This window comes from Temnothorax nylanderi, unplaced genomic scaffold, assembly GCF_030848795.1.
Source record: "Temnothorax nylanderi isolate EJ_2023f unplaced genomic scaffold, tnyl_v1.0 TNYL_tig0145_pilon, whole genome shotgun sequence".
Taxonomy (NCBI): Eukaryota; Metazoa; Arthropoda; class Insecta; order Hymenoptera; family Formicidae; genus Temnothorax; species Temnothorax nylanderi.
This window is the reverse complement of record NW_027249207.1, coordinates 48,099-67,179: the sequence shown is the minus strand read 5'-3', so window position 1 is coordinate 67,179 and position 19,081 is coordinate 48,099. Positions and strand designations below refer to the sequence as shown.

Sequence of the window (19,081 nt, the reverse complement as noted above, 5' to 3'; positions counted from 1 at the left end):
ATGTCACAGGATACTTTTACGATGAAAGTAATAATAACAAAACAGTAGGCATTTGTCGATACAGAACAATATGTGTTATCGTAAAATAATATACAAACATTGTTTTTTTGCAAGTACTGTTATTCTACAATAATATTCTCTGCGATAACACGTGTCATGGTAGAGAATGGTTAATTATCGTATAGAAACAAATTTCAAAAAGGTTTATTAATACCTCATAAAAATTACATTGGTATTAGTTTAAATTATTGACGATCCCGTTATCGAAATTGCATCTCATGATTTCGATTTGCTAGCTACGGAAATCTTTTCAAAAAATTTACGCTTAGGTAATAGAAGCTAAACATTTGGCTACGTAATGATATTATTACGATGTCCTCTATCAGACTATAAATTTTACCAAACAATTTGCGTTCGCTATTATTTCGCAATTACCATTGCGAGTGCAAAACATGTTACTTTAATAGGGACTTTTCTATGGGTTCCATATGGTGTCAAACTGTTTTCTATGTTGTTTGAACAAGAGTATACATATTCACAGCTGCAGTGTCATTTGCAAATTCATGTACGACTACAAAGAAGATGTATAAAGCGCAAGCGATACTAGAACGAGACAAAATTGCACTACTATACTCTCTCAGAAAGAGAGAAGCGTTAAGGAAAAATTATGACGATTGCGCACATATAGAATCGTGAAAGCGATCTACTTAATATCGATTGACAATACCTTAATATTTATAAGCGAAAAACGCAGGACTTTTATATGAAAAGATATTTTTAATACAATACTAGTTAATTAGAGTCTTTGTTTTACGTTTTCCCCCTTGTCCTCCCGATGTTTATATTAAAACATCTTTTATAAAAGCTTATTGTTTAATTACGAATGTCATGAAAGATGATGACGCTTGAAAATGCACACCGAGTATTGTCATATTGTTTCTTAGCATAAATTCTTTCTGATTAAGAAAAATAATTCGAAAATATATAATAATATGGAGTTGCACTAAAAATAAAACAATTACCTACAAATATCCTTTCATTTGTTAGCATTCCTAAATCTTGATTCGCTAAAAATTTATTAGTTTCAAGTGGTTACAAAATTATTAAGAGATATTTTCATTAACAAAAATTTTATTATAAATTGTAGAAAGAATCTCGAGATGCAAAATAATTATTCTAGAACAGCCCTCGTATGTATAAACCTACATACCTATGTGCGGTACTTTGTACGCGTCGTGACTCGAATGGCCGTTAGCCGTCATCTGTTAAGAACACGTAAAGGAGCCGCAGGAACAAGCAATTTATCACTACAGTCATTCGTAACGAGGCTAGCTGATATGCTAATAGAATGATAAGTTAAGAGAACATACCGTCCAACCTCCCACTGCCCTCTTTACTCGTCGAAAGAGATACGTCGCGTGGTGGACGGTAATCCGCTAATGTCCAAGCAATGTGTACCGTGTGCATAGATAATTTACATATATACGCGTGAACACGCGCGCGCTCATACAGCCACGCACGATCGTGCACGGAAACCGGTAATGGCATCAATCACTTGTTACAACCAATCAACCGTACGTTTCGTTATCCCGAACCGATGCGACGCGATGGATTCCCGCCCATTTCCAGTAAATCGCATTTAATACGCGCTATATGCGCTTGCCGTGCCGTTCGAGATTGCGCCGACAGGAAATTACATCGTGGCGTTCCTCGCGTTCGCTCGCGAAGAAAGGGATGCGGCAGTGAATCCTACCCGCGCATGAGCTTTTCCCTGCGATTCTCATCAGCTCGAACCGTCATTTCCGCACGCGGCGCCGCTCGAGCTGCCTCATACCGACGCGAGCCGCTGTCACACATTCTTGTGACGGGACAAGACAAATTTTTGCCACTACGCTCTGCACAAACCACGAACTCGGTTCGCTATTGTTCTCTGCGGCGACACATCGTGTTCGGTCGAACACGTGAATTTCGTTCGCCGCGGAGCCTGCCCGCTGTCCACTACGTTTCCCCCTTCGACCGCGTAATTTCTAGTAGATAAACAAAGGATGTCGGTAAAGGCGATCAGCAAACACGGGGAATGTGTTTTTTATACCTTCCAGAACCTCGCTACAGAAGCAATTTAATGAAAAACACTTCCGACTAACGCGATGACGCATATAAACGCGTGTGTGGGTATGTGTGTATATGTGCGTGAGTCAGTACATAATCACAAATACATACAAAAATCTTCAATTTCTCCGGTTTTATTTCCCTTAAAGAGGTTGGGTCAAACTTTTTTCTATTAGCTTTCATAAAAGTTCCGCGAAGCTACGCGACCGTTTGTCAGCATGCATGATGATCAACGTTTTCGATGGCCGTCTATTTCGATGGCCTTTCATTTAGTTTCCGTTGAACTATATATGTACTTTAATATGTAGTACATAGAGGCAAGAATAACGGCAAGAAAATAGCAACGGAAAAAGAATACTGACTTGCAGACGAGGAATATAACGGAAAGATAAAGAAATGCGATGTTTCTTCCGCGAAACCGGATAAAAAGAGCACGACGGGATGGAAAATGTTGTCCGACGGGTACAAGAAAGGAAGAAACGTTAATATCACCGGTCAGAGTTGCCTGGTATTTGTATCACTTACAATTTACATTGAACACCTGGTATAAAGAACGCTTGTTTTCCGCCGGAGCATTCCGAAACGGTCCGACGTGATTAAAAAGTCGGGACTCTTCCCACACCGGCTGGGATCAACGCTAGGCTAGACTCTGAATAATTCAATAAACACACGTTAATTCGCCATGGCACGACCACCCGCTTTCCATACGTGCACAATCCCCAGAAGAAACCGAAACTTTAAATTGTTAATCCTATCACGTTGATTAACTTGGAGTATTTATAAAATGCTTCGAGAAACGTACGAACAAATAATTTAATATATTTTATTGTATGTACACTATGTGCTACGTATTTCGTAAAAAGAATTTTATATATGTAGAACAAATAAATTTAAATATTATTAGTATATTTTAATATTAAAATCGTACTCGCGAATATGTAATAAAATAGAGAGGGCGGGGGAAGAGAGAGAGAGAGAGAGAGAGAGAGAGAGAGAGAGAGAGAGAGAGAGAGAGAGAAGCTTTTGTAATTATTACCATATAATTTGGTATTGAAGTATAACATTTCAATCAAATAATCTATTTTATTATTAAAAAGTATCATCAATATTGCTTTTGTAAGTACTTATTTTAGGCGTTATAATAAAGCTTTTTGTCATTAACTGTTTATTTCTAAGTGAAATCCTCAAAAAGTCTGCAATAAACGAGCGAAGAAGTAGGCAAGATGTGTCCGTGCAGCCACAATTACATTATCTTTGAATACGCGTATTTTAATAATTCAGACGCTGTTTCTAATTTGCCACCTACAATTCTTCGTGCGCGCGTACGAGCCCTACGTTATCAAAAGTTACAGTTATTTTTATATTTATGTTTTCATAAAAAATTTCGACGAATGAGATGTAGATTACCAAACGAATAACATGTTGAAAGTCATAATGCGAGAGAATTTTATTAGGTTTCGTCTCGTCATGAAATGAACATGAATAATTATAAGTAATCATTCATAAACGATTACAATCCATCCCATCCGATCGGATATCAAATTTGTTTCAATTAATTTATATTCATGCAGGCGAACTTCGGAGCGGGGTGAGCTCTCAGTGATTAACTGGCGTTACAAGTGATGCGCGTTGATTCGCGAACAATGAATCATTTATGTCAAGCTATAGGAACGACCGTGCTGTCGAAACGCGGAGATTTGAATATGTTAATACCAGAGAAGCACTGCTTGGTTCCAAATTATATCGTCGTCCCGAGACGTCACCAACCGATGACGTCGACGTCCTCGTTTATGTCGACAGTCTTAACGTCACAGATTCAACCGAAACGTCAGTTATAATATAATATCCATTCACCATTCGTAATGACTTGCATGCAGGTGCAGCGCGAGCGACTCTGAACGTCGCTGTACCGGTCGTTTGACTGATTCGCATTCGCATGTCGTTGCTGCGTGGAATTCCGGGCGAAATGAGTTTCCACGAATTCACGATTGTCCCGTGTTAACTCACGCACATCGACCTGTTAATAGCTGACATGACTGAAATTACTGGAACTCTTAATTGTTAATCGTGTCTCATTGTATCATTTCGATTTATCTCACTCGTGTGCTGCCGCACACAAATTAATGCTTAATTTGATTTGACCCGATCCATTTTGAGCACATCAGATAGCAAAAATTGAAGTGGTTTCGTAAAATGTACAGAATATATGCTGATGCTATTATAAAGTGATACTGCCATGTCTGCCATTATAAAACCGCGCGATTATCACCATTTATATTGAATAAACGTGTCCTTATATTGAGCTACAAATTTAGATTTGAATTTGAGAAAAGTCGTCTTTTAAATTAATAAATTGCCGAAATTGAAATAGAAACAGACGAATAATTAAAAAAAAGAGTACTCTAAATAAAAAGTCAAATATGTTTTTATAATTCTCGCTTAACAAGTTGAATACCAAAAGCTAATTTTATTCAAAAATCCAGAGGAAAAAAAAACTGTAGTCAAATATATCCGCAATTTTAATGCAGTTCTATATAGTAAAAGTCTGCATTTGCATAAGAACATAGTTTCACAGACAATAGAATTTTTGTGGTCAATTGTTACGGGGCAGCTCGTCTCGAGTCATCGCACGATATTGCATATACCGAGGCATATACTATACACATACGAACATAAAGGTAGGTGATAATGTGGGACATTACCGTATTCGCATTCTGGAAAGTTTTGATGCCGCACTCGCGGAAAACACGACGCCGGACATCGTTTTAATATCTCCACGGTGCGCATAATTACTTGTAATATTCGTCGTTCAACTGGTTCACGCATTCAGCTTCCAAATTTGGAGTGGAACAAATTGCGACAAAGTTCACGATTACCGGACATTAATTCGCGCACAATCGTATGCTGCAGCGTCACAAATTTGCTGCGAAACTGCATAAAACTTTTAATTGTTAATCGTGTCCTATTCCTATCTCATGAGAACTTCGTATAGACGGCGTGATATAATTCGAGATACGTCCATTATTCAGAACTTACTTACTCGGTACTATTAAATGTTAATATTCAAGTCGCTTGGCAGGGCTTCGCGCCAAATATGATAAAATAAATTTTTTAAGTATATTTAATAGGTTGATGTGCGTGCGTGTATAGATATTAAGTATAATAATTATATAAACTTTTGAATATTAAAAAATATTAAATTGTAAGTAGCTTTTACACATAGAGTTATGAATATTTAGCATCGGACAATAGGATTAAAATTTTTATAAAACTGTGATATTTATGCAAGTAATTATTTTACGAGATAAAAAAATATTGGGAAGTACATTCAAACATTTTTATTTTATTCATTATTTCTGTGCGTAAAAATAAATAATATAATAAATTAAATACTGAATGAGAATTATTATTACATTTGAAAAGTCACATAATTTGTATAAATAATGTGCGGAAAAAAATACCAAAAATGTCAGAGTAATGATTTTGTTGAGTTTATGTAACTATTTTCCTTTTTTTTTTAATTTTTATAAGGATCTTTACAGGTACTTTTTTATAAGGATATATCCCTTTTGAGACGCTAATATCATGCTTTCTCTTTTTTAGTTTTTACACTATATAGTCATATTCTATCTACCGACTTGTTTCTACGTCGATGTTCTATTTCAATTTCTGTAGAAATTTTCAAAAATTGCCGTAATAAATGAATTTTTACATCGTCTCTCGTATCTATATGCTTTCAAAATTTCCTTCTAATGACCGTGATTGACATCGGAAAATCTTTCTATGGTCATTGTTAGCTTTATGTTGGAATAGGGCAAATTTATATGGGATTGATGAGAGTTAGCGCGTGTTAATTCGTACACAACGGCTCCCCATATAGGGTTTTACAATCGGCCCGATATTAGTTATACTGGCCCAGTATTGGGCCGATTGTAAAACCCTATATAGGTCGTTATGCCAAAACAGAGCGGGTATACTATAGAAAGTGGTGAAACTTCGAACTGCTAATTAACCTGTTTTGAATTTTGACTCTCTCCTTGAAGCAAACTTGAAAGATTTAATTTTATATACTATACAGAAAAAAGAATTTTTTTATTTTGTATATTCATATAAAATGTCATGTTATGTTATTATGAAAATAAAATAAAGAAGAATAATCATTCAGTAATCTTTTTAATAATTATATATTTTCTAGAATTATCAGAGCAAGAAAACAAAAAAGAGGAAAGAAATTTATATTCAGTTATATTTATATATAAGAGACTTTTGCTAAGATTAATATAAATCATTTCGATTATAATATAGATCTCAAGAAAATAATATGGACTAGAACCAATACAAATTCGATCGCGAAATTCGAAATGTCGTCGCATACAGGCACTTTTTGTGAAAAATGAAGCAATTTTTGAATTTATATTTTACTATAATTAAAAAAAATTAAGCCGTTCTTGGAGCCTGGTCGATAATTATCCACCGCATTTGTTCTAAGCGTGATGGCTACGAATTTTATCAAAACATGCTAAGCGCATGGCAGAAAGTCATGCAAATTTTAGCGTTTGCGCGAGGCGGCATGGCAGTCAGAAATTTTTCTGCGCGACGCGATAGAAATCAAATCTGCGTTAATGCCGCTTCGCGTGTTACGCCGAGCCGATTCCGAAGAATAAAACGAGACCTGAATCGAACAAGTGACCGCGTTTTTTAACGACCGTTCGACGAATCGACGAGATATATCCGTCGTCGATGGCTCCGACAGCCCCGAACCGTCGATCAAATTTTCAATCTACTACATCGGAGCATTGCTGGGGACAGTCCTCCGTCGTTTAGCTCAGTCATGACTTTCACGACTAATAAGCCAATTAAGAGAGACTGCCGCGGCGATATGTAAAGTCGTTTTCATTCGGCAACATTCGAGTCGCCAATCAATTACGTTCACTCGCTATATATACATGTGTCGAACCAAATCCTTCGTTTTATCATGGGTAAAAATGGAGTCGCTTGGAGAACCGATGTATACTAACAGAATATAAAAATCGAAGTCGTTTGTGCGATTTATCGTTTGCGTTTCAGAATACCCATAATATAACAGCCATAGTATAACAAATTGAGAATTTCTATACATTATATGTCAATATATAATACAAAATATTAAACGTGTGAATTTTTTATTATTCATAAAAAATAACCGTAACCATCACAAGATGCAATTATAAATTGTAAATTTGTAATTATAAATAAATCAACAATATAAATTATTTTGCTCAAACGAATTACATTGAACGTATAATGATTTTTGTAATTTTAATAATGCCTCTGAGTCGCAATCGTATTCTGTTATATTCTAATATAAAATTTCAATGTAGCACACATAATTATCAACATTATTATAAATTTGTATTTAACTTCCAATTTTGGAAGAAGAGAATAGTTTCCATTGTACGTCCTCATGTACATCGGTGAGAATTAAAGTAAAGAAAAGTGAGATTATAACGTCATAAGATCGGCGTTTATTTTCCAGCGGATAGAGATGATTATTTAATTACCCGCGACGTGCGATTGTGTATCGGGAAATAATGGTATTTCGTGATTTGTTTGTCGGCGGCGTTACGAAGCAAAATTGAGAGGCTGCGTTTTATTAACGAGCAGCGATATGCGATCCGAACGACCTCGAGATACATCATCTCTCGTCGGCCATGGTTGTTGTCGTTTATCAAACTGTAGAGGATTTCATGATGGAAAGTCGTATTAAGAGAAAATACCGTATGGGTTGAATGGTGATCAATACCGCGCGGAGGGGGGGGGGGTACAATGCGAAATGATCGACGGGACCGACACATTTGTTTAATTTATCGGCTGCAGTTTTGAAAGCGGAATCATTATCGCGATTTGTTCCCGCAAATTATTCACGGATTACCATCAGGGGACGTCATCCCTATTTTTATTATGGATACAGCAAACGCCGACGATTGCAAACGCGTAACGTTTACGCAGCAGCTAGTGGACAGCGAACGTTAATTTGTTCGCTTGTTAATTTGATCAAGTTTTGAGGAAGCGGTAGAGCGAATAATCGAAAGTAATGCCATTTGCAAGTGTAATTTATTATTCCGGCAATGAATAGCCGCTCGCGCGTAATGCTCTTTCGCGTTTCATATCGCGATGATCGTGCATTCGTATTATTATGCACAGGCGGGGTAATCAATCGCTGATTAAATTTTATGTACCATGAACTAAATTTTATGTACCATGAACTAAACTAAATTCAGAAGGAAATTATTAGTTGTTTAGTAATATATTTGTTACGTGATTCTGTTGGACTTTTAAGCCATTAGTACGGAATTATATCGCTAGTATGAATTTAAAAACAAATGGATAAATTTATTTGTAATTAATTTGTAATTTCGTCTCAAATTTAATTTCAAAGTCAGAGTAACCTTAAAATATGATATATTACGAACCGGATTAATCAAGAGAAATTAAAAGATTAAGTAATTAATTGATCACGTGCGGTCATTCATCAGAATGAATGTAAATGCGTAGCGAGCTTATATTAATGCTGCTACAAAACCACAGACGCAGAAATAATATTGTAATGTATGCGTAAAATATTTTTACCAATTCGTAAATATACGAATTTAAAGTTAAATATATCATTTTATGTGGTTTTTTATAACTTTGTTTCGCAGCTTTAGCTCTGCCATCGTAGGTATCTTATTGATCACGCGATATGCAGGTCACGCCGAAACGAATCGCCACATCATAACGATGCATGATACATCGTTCCGGAAATATTGCAACGCAGAGATATTAAAATTTACACGTTTCATAAAATAGGAGGGTTTCATAAATGTTGCATTTTTTGCAATAATTGCACGGATATTTATAGAATCGTGCTGTAACTCTTCTCTTTCATCGATGCGCTCTGCGACTCAAAATATTGCACATTGGGCCATGTTTGTTATTTATGCATATGACAATGTTAATTATTAATTATGTATATAATTAAGTAAAATATAATTATGCAAAATGTAACTGCTGAGATATAATTATTTAAAATATAACTACTGTAGAATTACTTTAAATCATAAAAAAGAAAAAATCAATTTTATTTAATTATATATGCATAATTAAATAAAATTGATATTTCCTTTATTCTTTATGCTTTGAATTAACTTTCAAGTACAAGTACAATACAATCATGGTTGCTATAATTTATTGTAATATTTCTATTCTGACATGATATATGTTTGTATGCATTAAAAGTTTTTACTTTATAGCATAGAGAAAAAAAGAATCCAATTATGTTAAATCAAAATTGACTTTACGTATTATTTTGATTGGCAGTAACACATCAAAAATAAGCGAGATACGTGTAAAATCACAGTAATCGAAAAGGTGTCGCATCACCGTTAATGAAATGAACGATTTATCAGACGAATATGACTAGATTTACTCACAAGTCGACTCGCCATCTCCTCGTCCGGCCGTTACATTCCTCCGAAATACTTACTAATTGTACACAAACTGAGTCGCTGTTTTTCCGTTGATCACTTCATTTCTCCGATTATTCTCGGAATACGAATCGGTCGGAAAACAGCGGCTGTTCACGACCGGCTGCACCTCGTGCGACAATCCCGGGCTTAAAACACATCGTATGCGAACGAATAACGCGACACGCGTACCGGGTACCGGCCGTTCGTCGTTTCGCGCATCCGGATTAATCCACTCGACGTTTTCGGTGCTCGATCGCACGCGCGATCGTCATTCGACTCGAAGAGCAATACGGAACGCGCGGAGCACGTTCGCAATTACTTACAAGCGTCGCGAGTTAATAGCACTCACACGCATTACGCGCAATTATGCCAAAAAGAGTTGCGACCCAAATCTATTGCCTCGACATTAAAATTAAAAGAATAACTCACCGGCCGATGCGCAACAGCGGAGTTGTAAGTTGTAACCCTGCGTTGAACTGTAACATAGAAATATTTTTACAATAAAGCAGGTCTTAGATTTAGATAATCGATCATTATCGCGCCCGTTAAATTTTTAAAACGTTTTAACGAATATCTGATTTCAAAATGCTAATGTTAGTCGAGCGAAATTATATTGTATTTGCTAATGTAAGAAAATATAAAAAACAATCGTGGCCGTCACAAGCGGCTATATATTTCCATAAACTCATTCGTTTAATTAATCCGCGAAAAATCGTGCAATATTACGTGAGAATAAGGGCCGTTCTACGATACGTCGTAAACGCACCGTCGCGGCGTCGCCGGCTCCAGTCGTGAAGGATGACAATTGCTAGTTAAAAAGTGCTATTTTCGATTGGCGACTGCCAGTTGCTGTCGCCAGAAAGTTAAAAGTTCGCCAACTCTCTTTTGACAACCACAGCTGACAAGCGCAAACCAGAAATAACACTTCTCGATTAGCAGTTACTATATCGTTCACGACTGGCGACGGAGGACGGAGCGTTTATGACGTATGCATTGTAGAATGGCTTTAAGAGAGAAGAGACGTTCGCGCGACGTAATATTTCTCGTGCATATTCCGGAGATCGAACCCCGAAATTGCGATATTGCGCCGGAGTTAAACCTCGAACGAGTAATGCGAGTATCACGTAACGAATGAATCAAGTCGCGCTTGAAAAAGTGACGGAGTCCGCCACAGGACAGTAAAATAATAAATAAATAAGAATTACTCACTCCACGGTCGCCCCGCTGTCGCCCGATGCCTCCCAGGCCTCCTCCTCCTCCTCTCCTCGGTCCTCCTCCGTTGTCGCATCTCCGGCTTCGGCGGCGCACTCACTCACGACTCCGACGCGAAAATATCGTCACTTGCGATCGCGCGACACTTTGCACGGCACTCCCGGTATTAATCTCGCGACGCGGCACGTACTTAGTTACACGGCGACGGAAGAATTACGTCGGAGAAGCTACGAATAAAGCTGCACGATCCGCTGCTCGACGTCCGACATTCCGCGGGTAGACGCGACGAATGAGTCCAACATGGCGGAGAGAATTTCGTCAATCGCGCGGCAAACTTCACTCGCCAGGAGCAACCGTCGCGAGGACGTGACGTGACGCTACACTTGCCGCTTGTCAGGCGACTTCGGTTAACTACAATTAAATGATCGATTCAAATTCGTGTCTATCCCCCACGATCGTCAAATATACACGATTAAATATGAGGTTGAACGTACGATGTTACTAGAGGCTGCGATCGCTCTTTAAACACGTCGCGGCGTCACTCGATTTAGGGTCCGTTCGCATATCCTTTATCCGTGTTCCGAAAACGATGTCCAATCAGCTTCGTTCCGAAGCCGTGCGACACGACACGGACGTCGCGACGCGAGTTAAATTGGCGGTTGAGAAAAACGAGACCGATCGACCGAAAGAATGCGTAATCGAAAGTTAGTATTATGCGATATACCTCGGTGTCCGTATAAATTCTGCGGAGCATATGTATTAAATGAACATTCGATATCACATATATCACATGTATCACACGTATCGCATATATCACAGTTTTTCGTAATCTAAACCGCCGGAGCCGTGATTCGCGTGTTACTCCGCGCTACGAGAGCAATGACAGTAATGTTTAGAATGGATAGCGGAACGAGCGGCGCGCGCACGGGCGCCGCGGCTTTTCGGTAAACATGAGTGGTGGGGATGGAATGCGGGGGTAGCCGACTAGCCAGGTGCGTTCGTTGTGCTCAGTCACCTACCCCCACTCTATCCCCACCACTCGTGTTGCCGCGGCACCGCGCGACTTCGCTCTATCTCTCGGATCGCAGCGCGGAGTACGGATATTATTTCATTTGTCGAATGTTGATTGATTGCGAGATAGAAAAGTTCTCGAGTTTCTAGAAATTTTGTAGCCAATCAATACGCTTAAAAAATTTGTACGACAAATGAAATATTACCTTTATTTTATACAGGTATATCGGACTTCGACGGTTCAGATTACGGAAAACTGTGATATATCGAATGTTCATTTAATACATATGTTTAGCGGGATTTATACGGATATCGAGGTATACGGGTATATCACATTCGATAATACTGACTTTCGATTACATTCTTTCGAATAATTGGTCTCGCTTTTTTCAACCGTCAATTTCACTCGCGCGTCGTGTCGCGCGGCTTCGGAATAAAGTTGCCGTCGCGTCGTTTTCGGAACACGGATAAAAGATACGAGTGGATTTTAAAGACAATCGCGCGCAAAATGCATAGCTTAGCATAAGACCGCTAAACAAATGAGCATCCAGCATAAAGTCGTCATATTGATTTACATAAGATGCTCATTGGTCCAGCGGTCGCTATGCTTATGCAGCCTATGCAATTTTGTGTGCGATGGCCGTAAATCGAGTAAGTATTTCATGCTGGATGCTCATTGGTCCAGACGGTCTCATGCTATGCGTATGCAGCCATGTCATTTCGTGTGCGATGGCCTTAACGCCGCAAGTGCCGCGACGTCCGTGACGTGTGTAATTAGCGATCACAGATCACAGTCTATTAACGTCGTATGTTTAACTTTGTATACTTTTTTGGATATTTGGCGATATATGGTGATCGTGGGGGATAGACACGAATGTGAATATTCATAAATCGATCATTTAATTGTAGTCAACCAAAATCGTTTCACAAACAGCAAGTGTAGCGTTCTCGCGACGCGACGGTTGCTCCTGGCGAGAGTGGCGAGTGAAGTTGGCTGCGCGATTTACGAAATTCTCTCCGCCATTTAGCGTCTACCTGCGGGACGGGTCAAGCGTCACGGGCGTCAAGCGGATCGTTCGTAGCTTCTCCGCCGTAATTCTTCCGTTGCCGTCTAACAAAGTACGCGCCGCGTCGCGAGATTAATACCGGGAGTGCCGTGCAAAGTGTCGCGCGACCATAAGTGACGATATTTTCGCGTCGGAGTCGTGAGTGAGTGCGCCGCCGGAGATGCGACAACGGAGGAGGACCGAGGAGAGGAGGAGGAGGCCTGGGAGGTATCGGGCAACGGCGGAGCAACCATGGGGTGAGTAATTGTCATTCATTTATTCTTTTTGCTGTGCTGTGACGGATTCCGTCACTTTCTTAAGCGCGACTTGATTCGCTCATTACGTGTGATACTCGCATTACTCGTTCGAGATTTAACTCCGGCGCAATTTCGCAATTTCGGAGGTCGATCTTCGGAATATGCGAGGAGAAATATTATGTCACAAATATCGCGTCTCTCTCTTATTCGCACGCTCGCAATGTTACTTGCACAATTTTTCGCGGATTGATTTTGAACGAATTAATGCGGAAATATGCAACCGCTTGCGGCTGGATTGTTTCTTGACTGGATTTTAAAATCAGACATATCTGTTAAAAGATAACGTTTTAAATATTTAACGGGCGCGTTAATTATCGAATATCTTAGACCTGCTTTAACGTAAAAATATTTTCATGTTACAGATCCACGCAGGGTTGCAACAACTTACAACTCCGCTGTTGCGCATCGGCCGGTAAGTTATTTTTTTTTATTTTGATGTCGAGGCAATAGATTTGTAAAAATTACATTAGAAACGTAATATTGAAATGTATATGTATGAGAAATGAAATATTAAATTAAAAAAATTAAAATATTAAAGATTAAGTATATAAAATATATAATACATAAACTAATATATTATAATATATTGGGAGCTTTCCAGCAAGCGACCCAAGTCGACACAAGTGTCGTTTTGTCTTCGTTCCTCATTGCCAACAAAGAAAGATAGAACGACGTTTGTGTTGACTTGTGTCGCTTGCTGGAAAGCTTTCATCATAATCTATTGCCTTGAAATGGATAGGCTCGAAAATGAATAAACTCTCTCTCTAGAGCCTAGATAAAATTTTTATAATTGATGTAAATAAAAGTGGAGGTAGGCTGACTAGGCACGGTGTGCCTACTCCCCTTCATTTCCATCACCCATGTTGCCGAGAAGCCGCCGGCCGCCACAGTCCCATTCTCTATCACTGCTCGCACGCGGTATCTCGCGATGTTAACGCGTTACGAGATTCGATAATCCCGACACTTGTCCGCGTACTCGGATTCGACAGTTAGAACACGTGCGAGACGCGAAGCGCGATCTCGGAGCCGATCTGCACCAAGAGACTGACTATCAAAAATATCAATCAATACAATCAATCAAAACAAGCGTATACCAATATCATCAATATCAAAACATATTGTCGCTTTGTCTTTGTCAAACCTAACGTAGTATTAATAACGGCGAATTGATTTCGATTTTGTTGCAAGAGCTATCGCGAGTATCGCGACGAGATTGATCTTTAAGTCTTTGAGAAATAATAATAATTTGTGAGCCATTTAACTATACAGTCTTTTGAATCGTACATTGAATATTGTCATAAGTACACGTTTAAAGTAATAATACGTTAAAAGATCTCAGAAATTACACGTGTAGAGAAATAATTTTCATACAAAATTTCGCAGTTTGCATGTCGAATTGAAATTAAGCTAATCAAGTCAGCATGTTATTAGCGTCAAAAGCGTAAGCGCTAGCAGGTTTTTGTCGAACGGCATCCGGTATCAGGCTTCCGTTTTGACGTGTCTAACGCTAGTTTTTGTTTCGACTAGTCGTCTCAGGCTACGGTCCGGTCCACTTGACGCTACAAATGCTTTGAAGTTCTGTGATTGATCAATTAGTAAAATTCTTTCTTCTGATTAGTCAATCAAATGCTTCGAAGTATTTGTAACGTTAAGTGGACTGCAGTGACTGCACCCCCAGTCGCGCCGGTTAAACTTACTCCGAGTGTCGTCGGCGTGGCGCGGTGCCGCGGCAGGATCGCTCCGCGATTGTTTTCCGTCGAGAGCTGAGTCTCGCGTGCATAAGCGCGCACACGAGAGAGATCGAAAGCACTTGCGTCAAACCGAGTCCGGGACGTTGAATTAGTCGGGAGACGCGACGGCGCGACGGTAAAATTAACCAACTTTCCCTCGGTGCCGCGGAATCGAGGTTATCGCGCCACCGCGCCGCTCCGAAGTTCAGAAAACGTCGTCGCGTAATAATTTCGAATTTTCCGCGTCGCGCGCTTGACGTAACGTTCGCGCGGGAGACGTTGGGGTCGGATCGATAAGGCAAACGGTGCATTTCGCGATGTTTACTCGTCTCGAGTGCATGCGGGGAAGTGCGTACGCGATTACGTGATAGGCGGCGATTATCACGTTTGTGTTAATTGGCGCGAAGACTCGCGGTTAAACCGCGCTATCTCCGACCGACTGATATCCGCGCGAATGAGCGTCTGAAGGGAAACGGATCGATCGATGGAGTAAAGTGATCGAGTGCCCGAAGCGGGCCGGATCGATCGGCGAAGAGAGGCGGCGGGCTGGCGGCGGCGCGGCGGTGGAGTTGACCGACCGCGGGCATCGACTGGTGAGTGATTATCCACTTATTATGGTATTTGGACGATTAATCGGCTGTTACTTTGTTTGCGACGATTTTGCGATCATCGACGATGTAAACGCATCCCGCTATTCGTGGATTCGTCATTGCATTTCCTTCATTTTACTTGACGACGCGGACGCTTCGCTACGGTTCGAGATGGTTGAACCGAATTTCGAACTGTAACGATCCGCTTCGTTGATTGCTCGCCGCGAATCCTCGCCGCTTTGATGAGGAATGAGCACGTAATTTGACTACGACTCGTTCCGCCAATGTGCGGAACGGGTTTTTTTAACGATCACGCGATACCTTCGGAAAGCCCACTTTAGACGATTTGTAATTTGCGTTAGATTTCAGAATGTAATGCGATACACCATGTGTCTTGACATATTGAATCCATTTTAATTCCCTGACTGTTTTATTCGACACAGTAAAACAATTAGAATTCACTGTTAAATTCGTAGCGTAAATTATATATATATATACTCAATTTGAGTCATTTTTAACCATTGTTATGGTCGCCACTGCTTCTACTCAATATGTCGTTAATTTAACTAAAACAATGTTAATTTAACTAAACCAATTAAATTAAAATAATACTGTTTTGTATTAAAATAATAAATTTTGACACACATGGAGTTAAAAATAACAAAATGTTATTTAACTCAAGGTACTGGTTTAAATTTCATTCTTTAATACTTAACAGTATTCGAATTTTGACGCGAATTGCAGATTGTCTGGCGCGAGCTTAGGGTGACTAAGCACCGATTAATAATCGATGATTATCTCAATCGACAGAATTGCGTCCAACAAAATTTTGAACTGTGCTCGTTATCCCTAATTTAATCTTTTTTTCTACGTGTCAAACGACAACAAATTAATAATTCTATGTTAATAAAATCGTACAGATACTTGACAAGTTATTGCCGATTGAGCTTGGTCGAAGTCGCCTTTAATTAATGCGTAAGCTTTATTGTAACAACCATGAGCCCACAATAAAGCCCATATATATATATATATATATATATAAAGCCAATCATTCTTTATATACCTATAGAAAATCGCACAAATATTTATGTATAGGAGGGTAAATTCTATTTTGTATAAGGAGAATGCTCGTCAGTCCCTTCTGATCTAAATAAATTTTAAGTGCTTTCAGTCATCCCTCAATAAATTAAATTTTTTTGTTAGAGAACGGTTTCTTAAACATTAAAGCAGAAATTGTCGGGTTTTCAAATAAGATTGATTAATGTAGAAATATATATACCAAAAGATATCTCACAAAAGAGATTTAATTTCCTTATAAAAAGGATGTACGTCATTATTAATCATATTGTGTTATGATATTATTATGTAAGCAACTTAATTTTATGTTAGTAATGCTGCCGACATTTTGTAGAAATAAACATTCCCAAGAATTTATGAAAAATTCTACTTTCTCGTTCATAAAAAAAGCTATCTATAAGATGTGTGCATAAAACTCCTTCAAAATTATAGTTTCCGAGTATAATTTGTGAATTAATGTTTTGGTTTTCTTGACAAATTTTGAATCGCTTTCGGGAGAACGATTTTGCTTGCACCACCTTGTGCAAGCCCTGCATATTCGCGCCTGGGCAAAACTCGTTTGCAACGTTTGTTAAATCCAATCAGTTATCTCGGCGCCAAGTGTACGCGCGTATGTGTGTGTGTGTGTGTGTGTGTGTGTGTGTGTTTGTGCATCACGATCCGTGTCGACGGCGGCGGCAGCGTTGCGATGCACCGTCGAGCTTGTTTTCACGTTCCACGCGAAATCGCGGAGAAAGCTGGCGGCCACCAACGAGGTACGAAACGAAATATTGGATTAGGTAGATAAAGGTGGCACGAACTACAATAAGTCCCACGGACCGTGCACACGCGATATGGGGCGCGGGGGAGCTCCTCGCGCCGGCAGGAAAGCCGAAATGCGATACACGGGGTGAGATAAGACTGAAATTGCGTTACGGCCGGCAACCCGGTTCGCGAATCGATGCCTTTTATCGTCTTCCGAGTGGCATTGCACTCGAATTTGTCACTTTCCTGCGTATGAAAGCAATGATTGATTAGATAGCTTGTTAGACTGAATGAGTTCTGTAGAACGCATTCGTGACCGTGTCTGAATTCTCGTTGAAGGTGTCCGCGATAAATATGAAGATTTGATAGAGATCATTAATTCCATCTATAAAATACGAAACCACTGCTGTATCTTGCATCACTGAATTGTCTCGTATTTCTTATATTCCACGCAATATTATAGAATAAATCTGCAATTGTGTAAATTCCCTAAATTCGTAATCAAGTGCACTTTTATGCAAATATCCGTCTCCATTACACACTTTAAATTTCCACAAAATGCCAAATTAGCACAGATCTTAAAATTATCATCAATTATGTAAAATCATGTGTATATAGTTATATTTTTCATGATATGCACAGTATTTGTAAGAAAAAAAACGAACAATTTCTTATAATTCTATTTATAATATATGTATAGAGCGATTTCGTGTGAAGTAGGAATTATTGCAATTTTCGTTCGTTCGTATATCGTCGAAATGCCCATGTGAAAACATTTTCCACGGGCAAACATCACAAAGCCCCTCGAAGCTGCGTCAATTTTTAACAGCGCGAAATCATGACGCACTTTATTCGCGTCCGGCGTAAAAGCGTTTTTTCCGCAAAATCTGACAGGGGACGCGGGAATCCGTGAAAAAAAATTCTTTTTTGGTGGCAGATTCTGCAAAAAGCAAAAATACAAAAAGAGCAACGCTTTCGTGACCGAAGCGATCGGCGCGCGGAGTGATCAAACGCCACCGCGAATTATACGTTAATTATTCCGACTGGCTTCTCCTTTATTGCGCATCAATTGCTGATGCTTTCCGACAACTCTTCGTCAACGTCACGACAAACATCGACGCACGGCGCGTTGCGTCACGTCGAATTATCCTCCACGATATCGCTTCCCGCGCTGTTTACCGACGTGAAGAATCGCGATTTCCACGCGATCCTTTCCATCTTTCACGCGGAGATTCTTCCGATTAGGGTGTCGTTCGCGAAATCATGATCGACGTATCCCTACTCTCTCGGTCCCACTCTTCTGTACCATCTATCATCATGATTCCGGGTTAAAAGGAGTGCCTCGTTAAAAAGGCATATACCGTCAAACGCGTCGAAGTCGCTATCGGGAAATTTGTCGAGAGAGCTGGTGCGAGTGGCGTGTCGGGGGTTGATTTGATCGACGTTCCCCATCGAGCCCCTGAGGGCCCTTCCTCATGGGGTAGAAGACGAGGGGTCGGTTTGTCAAAAGTGTATTCCGCTCGCCGGCTCTTCGGAGGTAATGCGCTCGAATCACATGGCCCGCTTTCCGTCGGTAAAAGTATCGTTATTCCGCCAACATTTCGTAAGATTTATGAAACACCATGGGAGAGGGATACACGTGCCCGGATGATTGCGTGCGAAATTATCCACCCTACGAGAATCGTATTTCTCCCTCTCGCTTTCCGGCTTCGATTCGCGTCTGACTGATCGCTTTTATCCTTAGGCGAAAATCGTTAT

At 39.7% G+C, this 19,081-nt stretch overlaps 1 protein-coding gene across 5 annotated transcripts in view; it reads right to left on the bottom strand.

The window, feature by feature from the left end:
* Positions 1–19,081, bottom strand: part of Dpr12 (defective proboscis extension response 12) — a 256,117-nt gene that overhangs the window by 196,606 nt on the left and 40,430 nt on the right. Inside the window, exons 1-2 of one of the 5 annotated variants that reach the window (XM_071714739.1) lie at positions 10,806–11,684; positions 10,026–10,072 (exon numbers count right to left, since the gene is read on the bottom strand). The exons of 1 other annotated variant lie outside the window; for it this stretch is intronic. Coding sequence is in view for 1 of the 4 variants with exons in the window: in XM_071714735.1 (XP_071570836.1) it covers positions 14,880–14,962 (83 nt within the window). In the remaining 3 variants the exon portion in view is untranslated. Of the gene's footprint in view, positions 1–9,560; positions 9,611–10,025; positions 10,073–10,805; positions 11,685–14,879; positions 14,972–19,081 lie in introns of those variants that run through there. 3 more of the 5 variants (XM_071714740.1, XM_071714735.1, XM_071714745.1) reach the window with 3 other exon arrangements.